The 18,410-nt window shown below is 41.2% G+C and overlaps 1 protein-coding gene across 2 annotated transcripts in view; it reads right to left on the bottom strand.

The window, feature by feature from the left end:
- The window catches only part of NTN4 (netrin 4), a 109,470-nt gene that overhangs the window by 37,843 nt on the left and 53,217 nt on the right, over positions 1–18,410 (bottom strand). Inside the window, exons 4-5 of one of the 2 annotated variants that reach the window (XM_056574303.1) lie at positions 7,552–7,678; positions 2,967–3,077 (exon numbers count right to left, since the gene is read on the bottom strand). In XM_056574303.1, the coding sequence (XP_056430278.1) occupies positions 2,967–3,077; positions 7,552–7,678 (238 nt within the window). Of the gene's footprint in view, positions 1–2,888; positions 3,078–7,551; positions 7,679–18,410 lie in introns of both variants that reach the window. The other variant, XM_056574302.1, reaches the window with a different exon arrangement.

Genomic DNA, 18,410 nt, shown 5'->3' with positions numbered 1-18,410 from the left:
TAACCGTATGGACCTACAGAATAATGATAAGGTGTAATTTTTACCGAAATATGCACTGCGTAGAAACGGAAGCCCCCAAAAGTTACAAAATGGCGTTTTTTTTTCGATTTTGTCGCACAATGATTTTTTTTTCCGTTTCGCTGTGCATTTTTGGGTAAAATGACTAATGTCACTGCAAAGTAGAATTGGCGACGCAAAAAATAAGCCATAATATGGATTTTTAGGTGGAAAATTGAAAGGGTTATGATTTTTTAAAGGTAAGGAGGAAAAAACGAAAGTGCAAAAACGGAAAAACCCTGAGTCCTTAAGGGGTTAAAGAGTACCTATCATGTTAAATTTTATAATCCTCCCAGTTCACTGTCCCATCATGATAAAAGACCCCCTGCCTTTATTTTTATTATTTGTTAGTTTTCTACCTTGACATTTCTCTGTATTTTCTGCTCAGTTAGATTCACAGACAGGGAAGCAGCAGGCTGTGACATCATCGGAAGCCATACAGGGGAAAACTTCCTCCCTCACTCTACTACACACAGCCCAGAGCAGTTCAGAGAGTGAGAGGAGCTATGATTGGAAAAGGCTGCACACACACCCCTCAGCATTTCCTGCTTTTGGACTTCTGCTAGGCCAGCAGGAGTCCAAAGTATGTGCAAAAGATGGGGGAAAATGTGCTCTGGACAAGTAGGGAGACACCTAGTGGCAGCTTTTTTAAACACAAATAAAACATAGAAAACTTCATTTTTTACAAAGTACATTAGAAAGATTGCAATAGCAAAAGTTTTTTTTAATGAGAGTGCCCATTTAAATGATCTCATATATTTGCTACCCTATTTCTATTTCCCCTTTTTTCTAAAATGTAATCATATACTTTCCATAAGAGTTAGGAAAGCCCATAACTCTACCAAAATATTGAATTAAATATAAACAACTGTATATTTCTGTGTTTAGGATATAATCTCAAATTATGAATTGTACATATAGAAGTTCATTGATGTTCGTTATTTCACATTTTTATGACAGTTCTTTACCGATAGGATTTTGTTATTTTGACTATTGTTTAGCACTAATGGCTGCAAATAATGAGCATTCCAGCTCTCTGTTTTTGCCTATAACAACCAATCACAGGTCAGCTTTCATATCTTAACAAGCTCTGGTAAAATGAAGGCTGAGTTGTGATTGGTTGTTATGGGAGAATCATACTGCCCACTTTTCCACAGATTTTAATATAATGACTTATTTTTCCAAAATACTCACATTTTTTTACTCAATTTTACAGCAGTATTTTTGTAAAATGCAAAGGTAAAAATAGGCATTGCCTAAATGCCTAGGTTAAAATAAGCATCGGCTAAATTAGACAGGGTCACACATCCTTGTTTGTCCATGTTCACACAACAGAATTTCTCAGCTCAGAAATCCCATTGCAGCAAACTTTCATTGTTTTCAATGGGATTCTGCTGCGCCGCAAACACACCACTGAATTTCCATGGCATCATCCCTCTCAAGAATGAACATGTCAACTCTTTCACCAGAATCCACTTGGCAATGCATTGCTGTCTATGAAGACGGTGCATTTCTGATCGGTCCTAGCGCTGCCAAGTTCCATTCGGCACTCGCTATTTGTGGAATGGCTGCCTGTGTTTTCTGGGTGGACATTCTGCAAAATTTCAGCCGTGTAAACATGGCGTTTCAGCTGTCTTTTGTAGCCAAAAAGGTGTGAAAAGTGAGAGCAATTGTGTCCAGATGAAAAATAGATTATTCAAGCATGTGTCCTCTGATAATAATATGACTTGACTGCAATTGTTACTGATTAATTCTGTACATAGAAGTTCAGTCCAAGTATTACCCTCAGCTTAGGAAAGTTACAATGTATGCATTATATGAAAGGCCTGAGCTATTTAAAGCTTGTGCAATCTTTCCAATACGTCTGGATTCTGTCTCTGTTTACATTGGCTCTCACACCTGACTATTCATGCTAGTAACATTTTCTTTCACCTTTCTACAGACAAAACAGACACTTGCACACTGCACAACATGTGAGATAGCTTACAAGAACAATCCGGTATTTTATAAATGTACTAACATGTACCACAGTTTTAGGTCCGGTTGTAAAAGCGCATACGGCGCAAAAATGAGCCGACCGGACCGAACGTTTCACTCCGGTCGGCTCATTGAAATGAATGACATACGGGAGCGCATACGGTGACATACGGGAGCGCGAGCTTTTAGCTCCCCCCTGCCGTATGCGCTCCCGTATGGGGGAAAACGTAGTGTGAACCCAGCCTCACTTCTCACGTGAAAAACAGTATTCTGAAAGCAGTAAAAAAAAAAAAAAACTGCCAAACACTCAAAAAAGCAATTTCCACAAAAAAATAAAAAAATAGACAAAATGCCAGGAATAAATGCCAAAACGAAGGAAAAAAGTGTTGGCAGTTTTTTGGGCCACACATTGCTAAATAATATATCTTACTAATTTATGTTTACACAGTTTTTTTGGGGGGCAGTAAAAGGTTCCACAAATGTCTATTTTACAATTCATAAAAAGCTCCAAGAAATTAAATTGGAAAATATATCTTTGTTTACATTAGGCATATTTCCCATTTGGCCTGCAGGCAATAGATAACAAAATAGTGCATGATTGTATTTTTGATCCAATGTACCCATGCTGGATGGTAAATATGACTTCAGCCTATGTGGCAACAGATGGGGCGTAGGATTCAAAAGTTCTAGCTTGTGGAAGGATGGACTTATACTTCTCCTTCCTACTTGATCCACTTCTGGCTTTGGCTAAAAAAAAACGCCAAAAATAACCAATGTGGAAAACTGGCCTTAGAGTAAAACTCACTGATAACATTAGTAATCATATCAAGATGATACCATACTACTTGCAGTACCTTTGCAGGCATCTGGTGATGAGAAGGGGATCCTTAAATCTCGGAAGCAACCTGACATACATCTCTGGCAGTGTATACCTTCTGTGTTGTGCTGACAGTTGTCACATACTCCTCCACTTCGGTTGCCTGATGCCAGCCACACATCCATGTCAAAATGACAGCTCTCAGCATGGCCGTTACATTTACACTCTATCAAAGGAGAGAACAGTAAATAAATGACCACAATTTATCAGCAGGTACACAGCAGCTCAACTCTTTCATGGGAGAAAAGGCATCCATACACAGAATGAAGACATTTCCCAGAACTTTTGACATGTTTCTGTGACAGGTCAAAACTCTTGCTAAACAACAGAGACACATAAAATGTAAGATGTTTCTATAAAACATGGCTTATGCATTTAATAGATACATAAATACATAAAGCTTTTTTGGGCAGAACAGTACTGACGGCACTTTGCTGCTTGTATTCATACCTATAACTTGTACTGTTAAAGGGGTTGTCCAGGACTAAAACACTGATTTATTAAAAATAAATAAATAAAGACACCACACCAGTCCTCTGGTTGCTTGTGGTACTGCAGCTCAGTTCATTGAAGTGAATGAAGCCAAGTTGTAATACCACACACAACCTGAGGACAGGTGATAACAGAGCAAGCAATGTGTAAAGAAGTATTGTTTACACATTGGGACAGTTTTATCAATGAACTAGCTGAATACCCGGCGTTGCCCGGTTTTTCCTTCCTAATCCTTGTTGGGGAGGAAAATAAACAAAGGAGGAAGCTTTTGACTTCATAATCCGTCCTCATATATTGTTGTCATATCGCAACCCCATATCCCTTCCTCATGTCCCGACCTCCTATCCTGTCATCATATCCCGACCTCCTATCCGGACCTCCTATCCCATCCTTCTATCCCGACCTCCTATCCCGACCGCCTATCCCGACCTCCTATCCCGACCTCCTATCCCGACCTCCTATCCCGTCCTCCTACCTCGATCTCCTATCTCGACCTTGTATCCCGACCTTTTATCCCGTCCTCCTATCCCGTCCTCCTATCCAGCCCATCTATCACAACCTCCTATCTCAACCTCCTATCCCGTCCTCCTATCCAGTCCATCTATCCCAACCTCCTATCTTGACCTCCTATCCCGTCCTCCTATCCCGTCCTCCTATCCCGTCCTCCTATCCCGTCCTCCTATTCCTACCTCCTATCTCATCCTCCTATCTCGGTCCTCCTATCCCGGTCCTCCTATCCCGGTCCTCCTATCCCGGTCCTCCTATCCCGGTCCTCCTATCCCGGTCCTCCTATCCCGGTCCTCCTATCCCGACCTCCTATCCCGACCTCCTATCCCGACATTTCTCATTGATTTGCATGAGACTTTAAGCAAAAACCCAGACACTCACAAATGGGGGTAGTTAAGTATTATCGAAATATCTTCAGCCGTTTGGAAGTTATATTTCCCATTGAGTTGTATGGGACTTTATACATAAGTCCCTGGCAAATGGGGGTGAGTAAGGGTTAAATCACCTATCCTATGTTTGTTGTTGACATATAAGTAACATGTGTGCCAAGTTTCATGTTAATATCTTTAGCCGTTTGGACGTGATGCTGGAACATACACACATACATACACACATTACACCAGTAGAATAAAACAACAGCAAATAAATCCAGGCATTGTTTTGAAGCATGTGCTGTTTTACAATGCCAGTCAGTGCAAATGGCCCCTAATTTGTATAACTTGTCTTATGTCAAGGCTATGTTCACACACTATTTATGGGCCGTTATTTTCAACCGTTTATATGTTCATAAAATATTTTTAGTCTTTTGTTGCTTTTGTCCATTTTTCAGCCATCAACGACTCAAAATGAGGCTCATAAAAACCCTTGGAACCGACGCAATTATAAAAATAAAGTGTACGTAGTGATGTTATGTTACTCTGTCCCCTTTACAGCTATTTCCTTCACAGTGAGGGCAATTTATTAAACCATTTAGACTGCTTTTTCCGTCTACGGCTAAGTTTCCACTTGGATTTTTGGTTTTGCCCCCCAAAAAAGAAAAAAAAGCCAAAACTGCCCCCATGGCGTTTTTTCATTGAAAAAAACGCTGTGGCCAGATGTTAGCTGTAAATCAATGAAAAAATGCAAAATTCTTTTTCCACTTTGCGTTTTTCAGTTTGGTGTTTTTTTAATCCTTTAGGGTGTTTTTTCACTTTTTTTGCAGTTTTTAAGCTCCTTGGCGGCTTTGAAAAGTCGCAGCATGTTGAGCCTATGGCGTTTTTTCCCTGAAATCGTGGCGTTTTTTCTCCGGCCGGATTTGTTGGCCGGATGGTGGCAGCCAATCCCCGCTCTCAGAGGGAAATATGAATGCAGAGCGCAGGAGAAAGCCCCACTGCATCTATACATTATACAGGAGGATCACAGCGGGTGTCAGTAGTCACATCCGCTGTGATCTTTCCTTAACTGCAGGTACTACTACTCCTAACATGGAGTACACTCTGCTCCATGCTGGGAGCTGTAGTACCTGCATTAATAGACAGACAGCAACAGGTGTCAGAAGTTACACTCGCTGTGATCTGTCTATTAATGCAGGTACTACAGCTCCCAGCATGACGTAGAGTGTGCTCCATGTTGGGAGTAGTAGTACCTGCAGTTAATGACAGATCACAGTGGGTGTCACTGCTGACACCCGATGCAATCGTTCTATCTATTGCAGAGATGCAGAGCGGCTTTCTCCTGCGCTCTGCATCTCGGCACTGTACTGCAGCTGGCCACTCACTCATTCATATTTCCCTCTGAGAGGGGGATTGGCTGCCACCATCCGGCCAATCCCCGCTCTGGGCAGAAAAAATGAATGTCCGGCCCGGAGTATAGTGCAGAGATGCAAGCGATTTACAGAGCCGCTCCGCATCTCTGCTATATTATGGACGATCACATCAAGTGTCAGGAGTGACACTCGGTGCGATATGTCTATTAGTACAGGTACTACTACTCCCATCATGGAACAGTGTGTTCCATAATGGGAGTAGTAGTACCTAAAAAAAATTAAAAATACAGAGAAAAAAAGTGACACACACACTTAAAAATGTATAAAAATTTCGACATAAAAAATGTAAATTTCATTAAAAAAAAACAGTTTTTCCCATCCCTACTGTATCCTTTTTTTTTTTTTTTTTTTTTGGTACCCTACAAATTAAAAAAAAAAAAACGCCAAAATGCAATTTACATCAAATGCAAAAACGCCAGAAAAAACGTCAGATGCAGGAAATTGCACTGGCATTCTTTCTTTTGGTTTTTTTTCAGTGAAAAAAACGCTGCAAAAAAATCAAGTGGAAACTTAGCCTAAATTTGTCGGATGAAAAGTCGCAGGCTGGCCCTATGCAACATTTTCATGCAACATTTAATTTAGATTATCATGTGGTGTTCATGCAACATTTAATTTGATTATCATGTGGTGTTCTTATTATGAGCACTTTCTGCCATGGTCACTGATTTATCATGTGCAACTTTTTGTGAAATGTTGCAAAAATGTCACACTGGCCTGATTTACAAGTTATCACAGGGCAGGTCAACCCTGCCCTATAGAACAATTGAAATGGCCGCAACATTTAACCAGACTAAAGTAGAACAGTTTTGTGGTGATTCATCAAAGTTTGTGCGCCATTTTGCGCACGTCCACCACTTTCTCCGCAACATTTGTGGACTAATAACGGCCATTTGATAAATTCCCATCAAAGACACTAAAATACCCATGGCTGGTGTGAATGGATAGCAGTTGGGTGAGATTAGGAGCATTTCCTCAAGTATAAAAATTGCCACGGTATCTGTACCGCAAGGAGTTCCCTCTTTTCATAAATACAGAGCAGATAATCTGTGGATCTGCAGGCAGAAAATCTCCAACTGAAAAGTCACACAAAACAAATCTAAGCTAAACTGTGCGGATTTTGCTGGAGGTTTGTTGCAGATTGGCTGCTGCAGATTTTTTGTGTGTATTCTTACAAGAAGAAGAAATACTGTAAAGTCAATGGGGGGGTATTCATGAAAAGTGGAGTAGGTGAATGTCTTTTTACTCCATTAATTCACTTGGTGGGAACTGTACCTGTACCAAATTTATTACATGGTGCAGGGCATGTGATAAATCTGGGGCTGATCACATTTCTTACATCAGTACTCCACATTGTATGGTGTTTTTCTGCTACTTTTTGTGTGACTTTTTAACAACACTGTCCACAGTTAGTTTGTAAGCTCTTTTTTTTCGGTGATGATTAGCACCCGTTTTGGTGGGTTGCGCCAAAGTATGCAACTTTTTAAATAAAAGTAGCATTTTTATGAATTCCTGACCACTGCAAAAAATCTACCAAAAACCGCATCTACCACAGCAACAATCCAAAATACACGTGAATAAAAAGTTGCAGGAAAAGTCACTATGAACATATTGCGCCAAAATATCAGGGTAAAATGCTTCATAAATACCCCCCAATGAATTTAAAATGCATATGTGCAGATTTTGCTGCTGGACTGTAACAACACCTTTAATTGACCTTCCCTATGAGAAAATCCACAAAGTATCTTCAGCATATACTGCACATGTAAAATGTGTACTACAAGTCAATTCCATGAAGATTCAACAGGTCATTTTTCTGAAATGAACCCTTTCTACTTACTTTTACACATGTTAGGTTCCCCAGTTTTGCCATTTGCTGCTCTCCAAGGCTGGTCATTATATAGGGGAGCACAGTGCTCACAGTGGGGTCCTGCTGTATTGTGCTTGCAAATACATCGCCCATGGACCTGTAAAGTCAAAACATTAAGTTGAGATCATTACAACACAAAATGTCAGTCCGATTCCGTGATAGGAAGAAATTATTCTATACACATCGGGACAGCTTTATCAAGAAATTACACCAGTAAAGAAAAACAATGAATCAAGGCATTGTTTTGAAGCATGTGCCACTTTACAATGCCAGTCGTGTAGAACCTGTCTGATGTCAAGGCTATGTTCACACACTTTTTATGGGCCTTATTTTTAACCGTTTTAATGTTCATAAAATATTTTCAGCCTTTTGTGGCTCCTGTCTGTTTTTCAGCCATCAACGACTTAAAATGAGGCTTAAAAACTAAACACTGAAATGATGTATGTTAAAGTGTATCCATCGTTTCAACGTCTGACATGTCATAGAGACAGCGATTTCTGATAATACCACAATGCATCTGCAACAAATGAACAAGTCCTTTTTCCTGAGTTTTTGTGCACATGCATTGGGGTTCCTATTGTTTTAAATGAGACCACTCACCATAGTTCAAACAGTGTTTGCGGTGTATATTTTTTCAAGCACATATCAGAAAGCCAGGATTTGGATTAGCCCCATTCAGTGAAATGAATCTATGCATCCAAAATTGCAAAAAAATATGCTGTAGGCATTTAGCCTATGGCTCTGTGTACACCCAACTCACTGATTGTTTGGTGCATATTCTTGGAAGGTATTCAAACCAGGTCTGTAACAGGACCCTATCTTCCTGCTACAGGGTTTTTAGGGTGTGGTCCATGGACAGTCAAAGATGCACCTTATTGGTCCATCTTACTCTAGGGCATCTTTACATTAAACGGGTATTTCCCTCTCAGCTTATTATCCTCTATCTATGGAATAAGGGATAACAAGTTGATCGGAGGTGAAACTGCTGGGACACCAACAGGGGACAATATTGCTCCTTGGACAGAGCTTCATTCATTCTTTATGGCGATGAACTCAGGAATCTTCTGTAACCGCATAGAGAATGAAGGGAGTGCTGGCAACACATGTATAATATGCAACATTCACTCCAGGGACAATTTTGCCCCCATTTTTAGGGATTTTAAGGGGTGTCAGCAGTCAGACCCACCATGATCAGCTTGTTATCCCCTACCTATGGATAGGGGATAACATGCTGAGATGGAAAACACTTTTAAGACCAGCCTCTATAAATCCACTTCCGCATGCAGGTTATTAGAAATCCAGAAAAAAAGGATTTCCATATGTATGAAATTATGAATTTCTTATTTCAAACATCTCCAGAACAATTTAATAAGTATAATTGACATTTTGACCAGTTTTTACCTTTCCAATAAAAATGGTCTAAAACTAAAAGAGCACCAATTCAGTAATTGTAGTATATAATTTGTTTAATACTAAATGTCTGTATATATATACCGGTATATGTGTGTGTGTGTGTGTCTGTTACATGCGTGGCACTTGAAGTGTGTATAGTTTTGTCATAGAATATATTAAATACATATCATACTAAAGTACTCTAAAATAAAAAGACAAATAATAGCAGTTTTTGTGTGGTTTATACATGACATAACCATATAACTGAAGAGCAAAAAATTATGAAAGGGTTTTTTCCCCAGGATTTTAAGGCTAAAATAACAAAGCTCTTTGGTCTACAAACAAATGACATAATAACACAGAGTCTGTTGTGAAGTACAAAGATGCTAAATATTTTGACATAACAAACATTTCTTTCAAAAACATGAAATGTTTGCTCACATGGGCCTGTGTAGGGTGGAGAGGTATCATTCAACAACTGTCTGTGTCTGAGAAGTCAGCAATGTTTACACTAAAATGACTGTCATGTAATATTCTTTAATGGGAACCTCAAAGTTATCTCTTGTTTATCTTGGGAAAGCTGAGAAGCCCCATCATACATTCAGTACTTTTGATACTGTATCTTCTGAAGAGCTTGGGGCTAATATTCATATAGAAAAAAGGTAAACACAACCAAGGAAAGTATACTTCAACATATTTCAAATTCATGCATGTCAGCTCTTTGAAAACTACTTAAAAAAGAAAGAACAAAGCTAAAATACTGCATGTGCCCTCTGGTACAATTAATGTAAATGTGCCCAGACTACCTAATAAAACAATAAAACCTTTAACTCACCTTCCTCGCTCCATTGTAGCCTCCAGTATCAAGACATTGGTCCTGATTTACTATTGTAAACCCAACCTGTTTTGTCGGGTTGCTGAACAGGGGGCATGTCCCCGACATTTTTTAAAAATCCCAACATATTTACTAAGTTTTCCAGAGAAAATTTGGTGGATTTAAGCTCTGAAAACCCCCACAGCTCAGAGCATGTGTAAAAAAAAAAAAAGCAAAACATAGGGAAAAGTGCAAAATTTAGGGAAACATTAGTAAATACCATGGAAAAATATCTGTTGGGAAAAAAAACACACAGAAAACTACACTCCACTCTTAGTAAATCCGGGCCATTTTGTCTCTCGCTATTGACTCAGCTTTCCCTGAAGCTGCAGATCATATTGTCAACAGCCGGGGGGAACCTACAGTGCCACTCGGCAATCAAAGGCCTAAGCCAGGACATTGCTGTGACCAGTGAGTAGCGATGTGACGTCCCCTCTGCAGCTTTGGGAAAGCAAAGTCCAGCAGAGACCGTCTGGAGATGGGTGGCCCTGATACCAGAGGCTACAAGGGAACAAGAATGGTATGTTAAAGCTTTTATTGTTTTATTAGACAGTCTGGGCACATTAGATTAAAAAATTATTTTTACCGGACAATTACTTTTAAAGGGGTACAAGCAAATCCCCATAGTCGACACTCACTGCTCTGAAACAAGCGCAGCTCCTACGCTCACTTGAAACCTGTTTAAGAAATCAGGGCGTAGAGGTACACCTGTACGCCCGATGTCCTGAATGGGTTAAAAGACTTTCTCTTGAATCTTATTTAACTCTTTGACATATTTTTCAGGTTTAGATTATGTCTCCCTTTTCTCTTCTTTCCTCTAGACTATACAGATTTAGTTATTTTAGTCTTTCTTTATCAGTTTCATGCTTAAAGTAAAACTGTCACCCACACTAAACCCAATACACTGGGTTATAATGTGAGTGAACAGGATTCTAACGAGGGGTCATTTACTGAAATTGCTTTAGTAGGTCCCAAGATATCAGCTTCCGAAGTTCCGTTCTTCTATTCAGGGAGCTGCGCTTCGGAGGCGGGGCCAGTCACGTGAGCGCTCTCTCTGCAGAGCACATGTACCAGAAAATTTAATCATGACTGTAGAGCAGGGGAAAATCTTCCGGCGCATGCACTCAGCAGAGAGAGCGCTGCGTTAACGTGACTGGTGACTCCACGTCACTAGGACTTGAAGTTGAAGACTATGGGGAGATTTATCAAAACCTGTGCAGAGGAAATGTTGCCCAGTTGCCCATAGCAACCAATCAGATTGCTTCTTTCATTTTGCAGACGCCTTATTAAAAATGAAAGAGGCGAGCTGATTGGTTGCTATGGGCAACTGGGCAACTATTCCTCTGGACAGGTTTTGATAAATCTCCCCCTATGAATATTTAAATAGCGGGGGCGGTATTAGGAGGTAACAGAGGGAGACAGAAGCGGCCAGGTGGAGGGGCCCCGCCTCCAAAGAGAAGCTCCCTGAATAGAAGAACAGAACTTCGGAAGCTGATATCTCGGGACCTACTGAATCCTGTTCACCCACACTATAACCCAGTGTATTGGGTTTAGTATGGGTGAACCTGGCTAACAGTTTTCCTAATTTTGTAGCCCTTATTTGGATCTGTTCTATTTTATCAATATGTTTTTGTATGTAACCTTCAAAACTCAACACAGTATTTTTTGTGTGGTCTCACTAGAGCTCTATATAGCTGGATCACAATCTTCATCTTCCTACTGACAGCTCTTCTAAAAAGAGTGTGACTAACAAGCTGAATCACAGACCATGTAATATCAAACATAAGGATTTCCTTACTGACAAGTGTTCAGATGGAGTACAGAAGGTGTTGTACTTGTGATTTCAGTGTCCAGATACCAAGAGAGGCTCAAGTGTGTACATACATGAGTCTCCACCTAAAAGTCTAGTCTATGGCTTCTGTGAGAGAATTCATATTTGCTGAACCCTGTGTGAACTTACGTATTTAAAAGTGGAAGTTCCTTTAGAGAATGGCACCAAATAGTTGTCTAGTTCACATGACATTCCTAAGAGTTTAAGGGGAAATGCTGTGCCTTCACCAGACAATTTCCTTGAGTCACCACAATTTTTTATAAATGACATGTATGGGAGTCATAAGACTGGAGCTTACATAAATTGTTCTATGGCTGGGACTTTGCCAATGGAAAATATGTAGGACTCAGAAGAACTCAATAGAAAGCTGATTAAACCCAATCTACAAATCCATGTAGGTTGGATATTTTTAAGATGAATTCCAGCGATTTTTTTAATTGTTTTTATATTTTTTTAATTACAGGAAAAATTAAGTGTTATTAGGCTAGGATTCCACTGAGATTTTTTTCCCACCAGCAAAAACACCAAGAAAAACTGCCAGCTTTTTCCTGGGTATTGGCAGTTTTTCTGGCATTTTTCTGCCGTTTTTCCTGGTGTGTGGAAACAGCCAAATTTGTAACCTGTGGCAGTGTTTTCACTGCCGTCAGGGTACCACTCAGTGGGTCAGATGCTAAGTGCCCGCTCCATAGAGTGTAAGGAGATGAAGATTGATGTATAGCATCACTACTCACCTCCCCCGGCCATATAGCATACAGGGGTGCCGTGTATACTATACAGGAGTCAGTAATCCTGTCACTATACTAACAGGACTCCCTGCTCCTATAGCCCCTTTGGTCGGTATACAGTATATACAGCTATCTATAGATAGCTGTATATAGTGTATACAGAAGAAGAGGTCCGCTTACCTCCCTCACTCCATGTCGACTCTGTGTAGCTCCGCCTCCTAGTGATGACATCATTAAGGGGTGGGGCTACAGACGGGAGCCAGGCTGGTAAGGGTCTGTTTACATTGTCCGTTTTGCATAATGTGAACAGACCCTTCTGGCAGTGTCCTCCCAGACAGGGAGACTCCAGCTGTTGCTAAAATACAACTCCCAGAATGCCCAGACAGCCAAAGGCTGTCTGGGCATGCTGGGCATTGTAGTTTTGCAACAATTGGTGGCTTTCTGTTTGGGAAAAAATTGCATTATGGGCGCTCTCCCCAGCAGAGAGCACCAAAAAATGGTTTCTTTTTTCTTCTCGTTTTAGATCCGTGTATGCAGAGGATTACGGCGGATTCAGAGGACTACTGCGGATGAACTGAATTTTTTTTCTTTTTAATAAAATGGCTAACAACAGCTGTGGGGGAGTGTTGTTTAACCCCTGAAGGGCCAGGCCCATTTTTGCCTTAACCCCTTAAGGACACATGACGTTCTCATACGTCTCCATTTCCGAGTCCTTAAGGACACATGACGTATGAGAACGTCATGTGTTTTACCGGCCCCCCGCAACCATCTGGAGCGGAGCCGGTCCCCGATGCCTGCTGAAATCGTTCAGCAGGCATCGGGGCATATCGCCCAGGGGGGTCATTATGACCCCCCATGTCGGCGATGGCCGCAGATCGCTGGACAATTCAGTCCAGCGATCTGCGGCGGATTCCGGGTCAATCGGGTCTCCAGTGACCCGATGACCCGGAATTATTGGCTGATCGGGGCCGTCAGAGACGGCCCCGATCAGCCAGAGCCAGCAGGGGTGAGGTGGCACTGGTGCCACCTCACGATCGCCCTGATTCGTCGGCCGGATTACCGGCCGACCAATCAGGGCGCCTGCTGCGGGTGTCACTCCCGCAACCCGCTCCGCCCCTCTTCCGGAGGACGTGAGCGGGTGCGGGACGTGCACCCCGGGTGCTGGGGACCCCGATCCCCGGCGCCCCTGTTGGGATCGGGGCCCCAGGAGCGACGGCCGCGGCGGAGACGACGAGGGACTGACCTGGTGCAGCGAGGATCATTGGAGGTGAGTGACAGCCTCCTGCTGTTGCTTAGCAACAACTCCCAGCATGCAAAAAGGGCATGCTGGGAGCTGTAGTTATGCAACAGCAGGAGGCAGACCACCACAACTCCCAGCATGCCCTTATGGGCATGCTGGGACTTGTAGTTTTGCAACAGCTGGAGGCACATTCTTTCTATGGAAAAGTGTACCTTCAGCTGTTGTGTAACTACAACTCCCAGCTTGCACAATCAGCTAAAGTGCATGCTGGGAGTTGTAGTGGTGCATCTGGTGGTTGCATAACTACAACTCCCAGCATGCCCGTTGGCTGTCGGTGACTGCTGAGAGTTGTAGTTTTGCAACAGCTGAAGGCACACTGAGTTAAGTAGTAAACCAGTGTATCTCCAGCTGTTGCATAACTACAATCCCCAGCATCCCCAGCCAAAGTAGTATGCCTCCAGCTGTTGCATAACTACAACACCCAGCATGCCCTTCCGCTGTCCGTACATGCTGGGGGTTGTAGCTTTTGCAACAGCTGAAGGCACACTGGTTGCAAAACACTGAGTTTGTTACCAAACTCGGTGTTTCACAACCAGTGTGCCTCCAGCTGTTGCAAAACTACAACTCCCAGCATGCACTGATAGACCGTACATGCTGGGAGTTGTAGTTTTGCAACAGCTGGATGTTCCCCCCCCAATGTGAACGTACAGGGTACACTCACATGGGCGGAGGATTACAGTTAGTATCCGGCTGCAAGTTTGAGGTGCGGCAAAATTTCTGCCGCAGCTCAAACTGCCAGCGAGAAACTACTGTGAACCCCCAGCCCGTGTGACTGTACCCTAAAAACACTACACTACACTACCACAAAATAAAATAAAAAGTAAAAAACACTACATATACACATACCCCTACACAGCCCCCCTCCCCAATAAAAATAAAAAACGTCTGGTACGCCACTGTTTCCAAAACGGAGCCTCCAGCGGTTGCAAAACTACAACTCCCAGCATGCACTGATAGACTGTACATGCTGGGAGTTGTAGTTTTGCAACAGCTGGATGTTCCCCCCCCCCCCCCCCCAATGTGAACGTACAGGGTACACTCACATGGGCGGAGGATTACAGTAAGTATCCGGCTGCAAGTTTGAGCTGCGTCAAATTTTCTGCCGTAGCTCAAACTGACAGCGAGAAACTACTGTGAACCCCCGCCCGTGCGACTGTACCCTAAAAACACTACACTACACTAACACAAAATAAAATAAAAAGTAAAAAACACTACATATACACATACCCCTATACAACCCCCCTCCCCAATAAAAATGAAAAACGTCTGGTACGCCACTGTTTCCAAAACGGAGCCTCCAGCTGTTGCAAAACAACTACTCCCAGTATTGCCAGATAGCCGTTGACTGTCCAGGCATGCTGGGAGTTTTACAACAGCTGGAGGGCCCCTGTTTGGGAATCACTGGCGTAGAATACCCCTATGTCCACCCCTATGCAAGTCCCTAATTTAGGCCTCAAATGCGCATGGCGCTCTCACTTTGGAGCCCTGTCGTATTTCAAGGCAACAGTTTAGGGCCACATATGGGGTATCGCCGTACTCGGGAGAAATTGGACTTCAAATTTTGGGGGGTATTTTCTGCTATTACCCTTTTAAAAAATGTAAAATTTTTGGGAAAACAAGCATTTTAGGTAAAAAAAATATATATTTTTTTACATATGCAAAAGTCGTGAAACACCTGTAGGGTATTATGGTTCAAATTACCCCTTGTTACGTTCCCCGAGGGGTCTAGTTTCCAAAATGGTATGCCATGTGTTTTTTTTTTTGCTGTCCTGGCACCATAGGGGCTTCCTAAATGCGGCATGCCCCCAGAGCAAAATTCGCTTTCAAAAAGCCAAATGTGACTCCTTCTCTTCTGAGACCTGTAGTGCGCCAGCAGAGCACTTTTCACACCCATATGGGGTGTTTTCTGAATCGGGAGAAATTGGGCTTCAAATTTTGGGGGGTATTTTCTGCTATTACCCTTTTTAAAATTGTAAAAATTTTGGGAAACCAAGCATTTTAGGTAAAAAAAATATATATTTTTTTACATATGCAAAAGTCGTGAAACACCTGTAGGGTATTAAGGTTCACATTACCCCTTGTTACGTTCCCCGAGGGGTCTAGTTTCCAAAATGGTATGCCATGTGTTTTTTTTTTTGCTGTTCTGGCACCATAGGGGCTTCCTAAATGCGGCATGCCCCCAGAGCAAAATTTGCTTTCAAAAAGCCAAATGTTACTCCTTCTCTTCTGAGACCTGTAGTGCGCCAGCAGAGCACTTTTCACCCCCATATGGGATGTTTTCTGAATCGGGAGAAATTGGGCTTCAAATTTTGGGGGGTATTTTCCGCTATTACCCTTTTTAAAAATGTAAACATTTTGGGAAAACAAGCATTTTAGGTAAAAAATAATTTTTTTTTTTTACATATGCAAAAGTCGTGAAACACCTGTAGGGCATTAAGGTTCACATTACCCCTTGTTACGTTCCCCGAGGGGTCTAGTTTCCAAAATGGTATGCCATGTGTTTTTTTTTTTGCTGTTCTGGCACCATAGGGGCTTCCTAAATGCGGCATGCCCCCAGAGCAAAATTTGCTTTCAAAAAGCCAAATGTGACTCCTTCTCTTCTGAGACCTGTAGTGCGCCAGCAGAGCACTTTTCACCCCCATATGGGGTGTTTTCTGTATCGGGAGAAATTGGGCTTCAAATTTTGGGGGGTATTTTCTGCTATTACCCTTTTTAAAAATGTAAAATTTTTGGGAAACCAAGCATTTTAGGTAAAAAAAATATATATTTTTTTTACATATGCAAAAGTCGTGAATCACCTGTAGGGTATTAAGGTTCACTTTACCCCTTGTTACGTTCCCTGAGGGGTCTAGTTTCCAAAATGGTATGCCATGTGTTTTTTTTTTTGCTGTCCTGGCACCATAGGGGCTTCCTAAATGCGGCATGCCCCCCAAAAACCATTTGTCGCTCCTTCCCTTCTGAGCCCTCTACTGCGCCCGCCGAACAATTAACATAGACATATGAGGTATGTGCTTACTCGAGAGAAATTGGGTTTCAAATACAAGTAAAAATTTTTTCCTTTTTATCCCTTGCAAAAATTCAAAAATTGGGTCTACAAGAACATGCGAGTGTAAAAAATGAAGATTTTGAATTTTCTCCTTCACTTTGCTGCTATTCCTGTGAAACACCTAAAGGGTTAATACACTTACTGAATGTTTTTTTGAATACTTTAGGGGGTGTAGTTTTCATAATGGGGTGTTTTATGGGGTATTTCTAATATGAAGACCCTTCAAATCCACTTCAAAACTGAACTGGTCCCTGAAAAATAGTGAGTTTGAAAATTTTGTGAAAAATTTCAAAATTGCTACTGAACTTTGAAGCCCTATGGTGTCTTCCAAAAGTAAAAACTCATCAATTTTATGATGCAAACATAAAGTAGACATATTGTATATGTGAACCCAAAAAAAAAATATATTTTGAATATCCATTTTCCTTACAAGCAGAGAGCTTCAAAGTTAGAAAAATGCTAAATTTTCATTTTTTTCATCAAATTTTGGGATTTTTCACCAAGAAAGGATGCAAGTTACCATAAAATTTTACCACTAAGTTAAAGTAGAATATGTCACGAAAAAACAATCTCGGAATCAGAATGATAACTAAAAGCATTCCAGAGTTATTAATGTTTAAAGTGACAGTGGTCAGAATTGCAAAAAACGCTCCGGTCCTTAAGGTATAAAATGGCCTGGTCCTTAAGGGGTTAAGGACCAGGCCAATTTTTTTTTTGCATTCTCGTTTTTTCCTCCGTGGCTTCTAAAAATCATAACTCTTTTATATTTCCATCCACAGATTCATATGAGAGCTTGTTTTTTTTCATCATCAATTTTACTTTGTAATGACATCACTTATGTTACCATAAAATATACGGCGCAACCCAAAAAATATTATTTATGTGGGAAAATTGAAAAGAAAATCGCAATTTAGCAAATTTTGGAAGTTTTTCTTTTTCACGCTGTACACTATGGTAAAAATGACATGTTTTCTTTATTCTATGGGTTAATATGATTAAAATGATACCCATGATATATGCCTTTCTATAATTGTTCCGCTTAAAAAAAAATCTCAAACTATTTTAACAAAATTTGTATGTTTGAAATTGCCCTATTTTGACCACCTATTACTTTCTCATTTTTCCGTATATGGGGCAGTATGAAGGCTCATTTTTTGTGCCGTCATCTATAGTTTTTATCGGTACCACTTTTGCTTAGGTTTTACTTTTCATAAATTTTTTATACATTTTTGGGGGAATTAAATGTGGCAAAAATGCAGCAATTTTGTATTTTTTTTACGTTTACGACATTCACTGTATGGGATAATTAACAATATATTGTGATAGTTCAGACTTTTACGCACGCGGCGATACCAAATATGTTTATTAATAATTTTTTATGCTTTTTTGGGGGTAAAATGGGAAAAATTTAGGATTTACGTTTTTATTGAGGGAGGGGATTTTTCTAATTTTTTTACCTTTTTTTTTCTTCACTTTAATAGTCCCATAGGGGACTATTTATAGCAATCATTTGCTTGCTGATACTGTTCAGTGCTATGCATAGGGCATAGCACTGATCAGTGTTATCAGTCATCTTCTGCTCTGGTCTGCTCTATCTCAGACCAGAGCAGAAGACTCCTGGAGATGGCCGGAGGCAGTTGAGGGGACCTCCGGCCGCCATT

The sequence above is a fragment of the Hyla sarda genome, chromosome 4, assembly GCF_029499605.1.
Source record: "Hyla sarda isolate aHylSar1 chromosome 4, aHylSar1.hap1, whole genome shotgun sequence".
Classification (NCBI taxonomy): domain Eukaryota; kingdom Metazoa; phylum Chordata; class Amphibia; order Anura; family Hylidae; genus Hyla; species Hyla sarda.
This window is presented reverse-complemented; position numbering and strand designations above follow the sequence as displayed.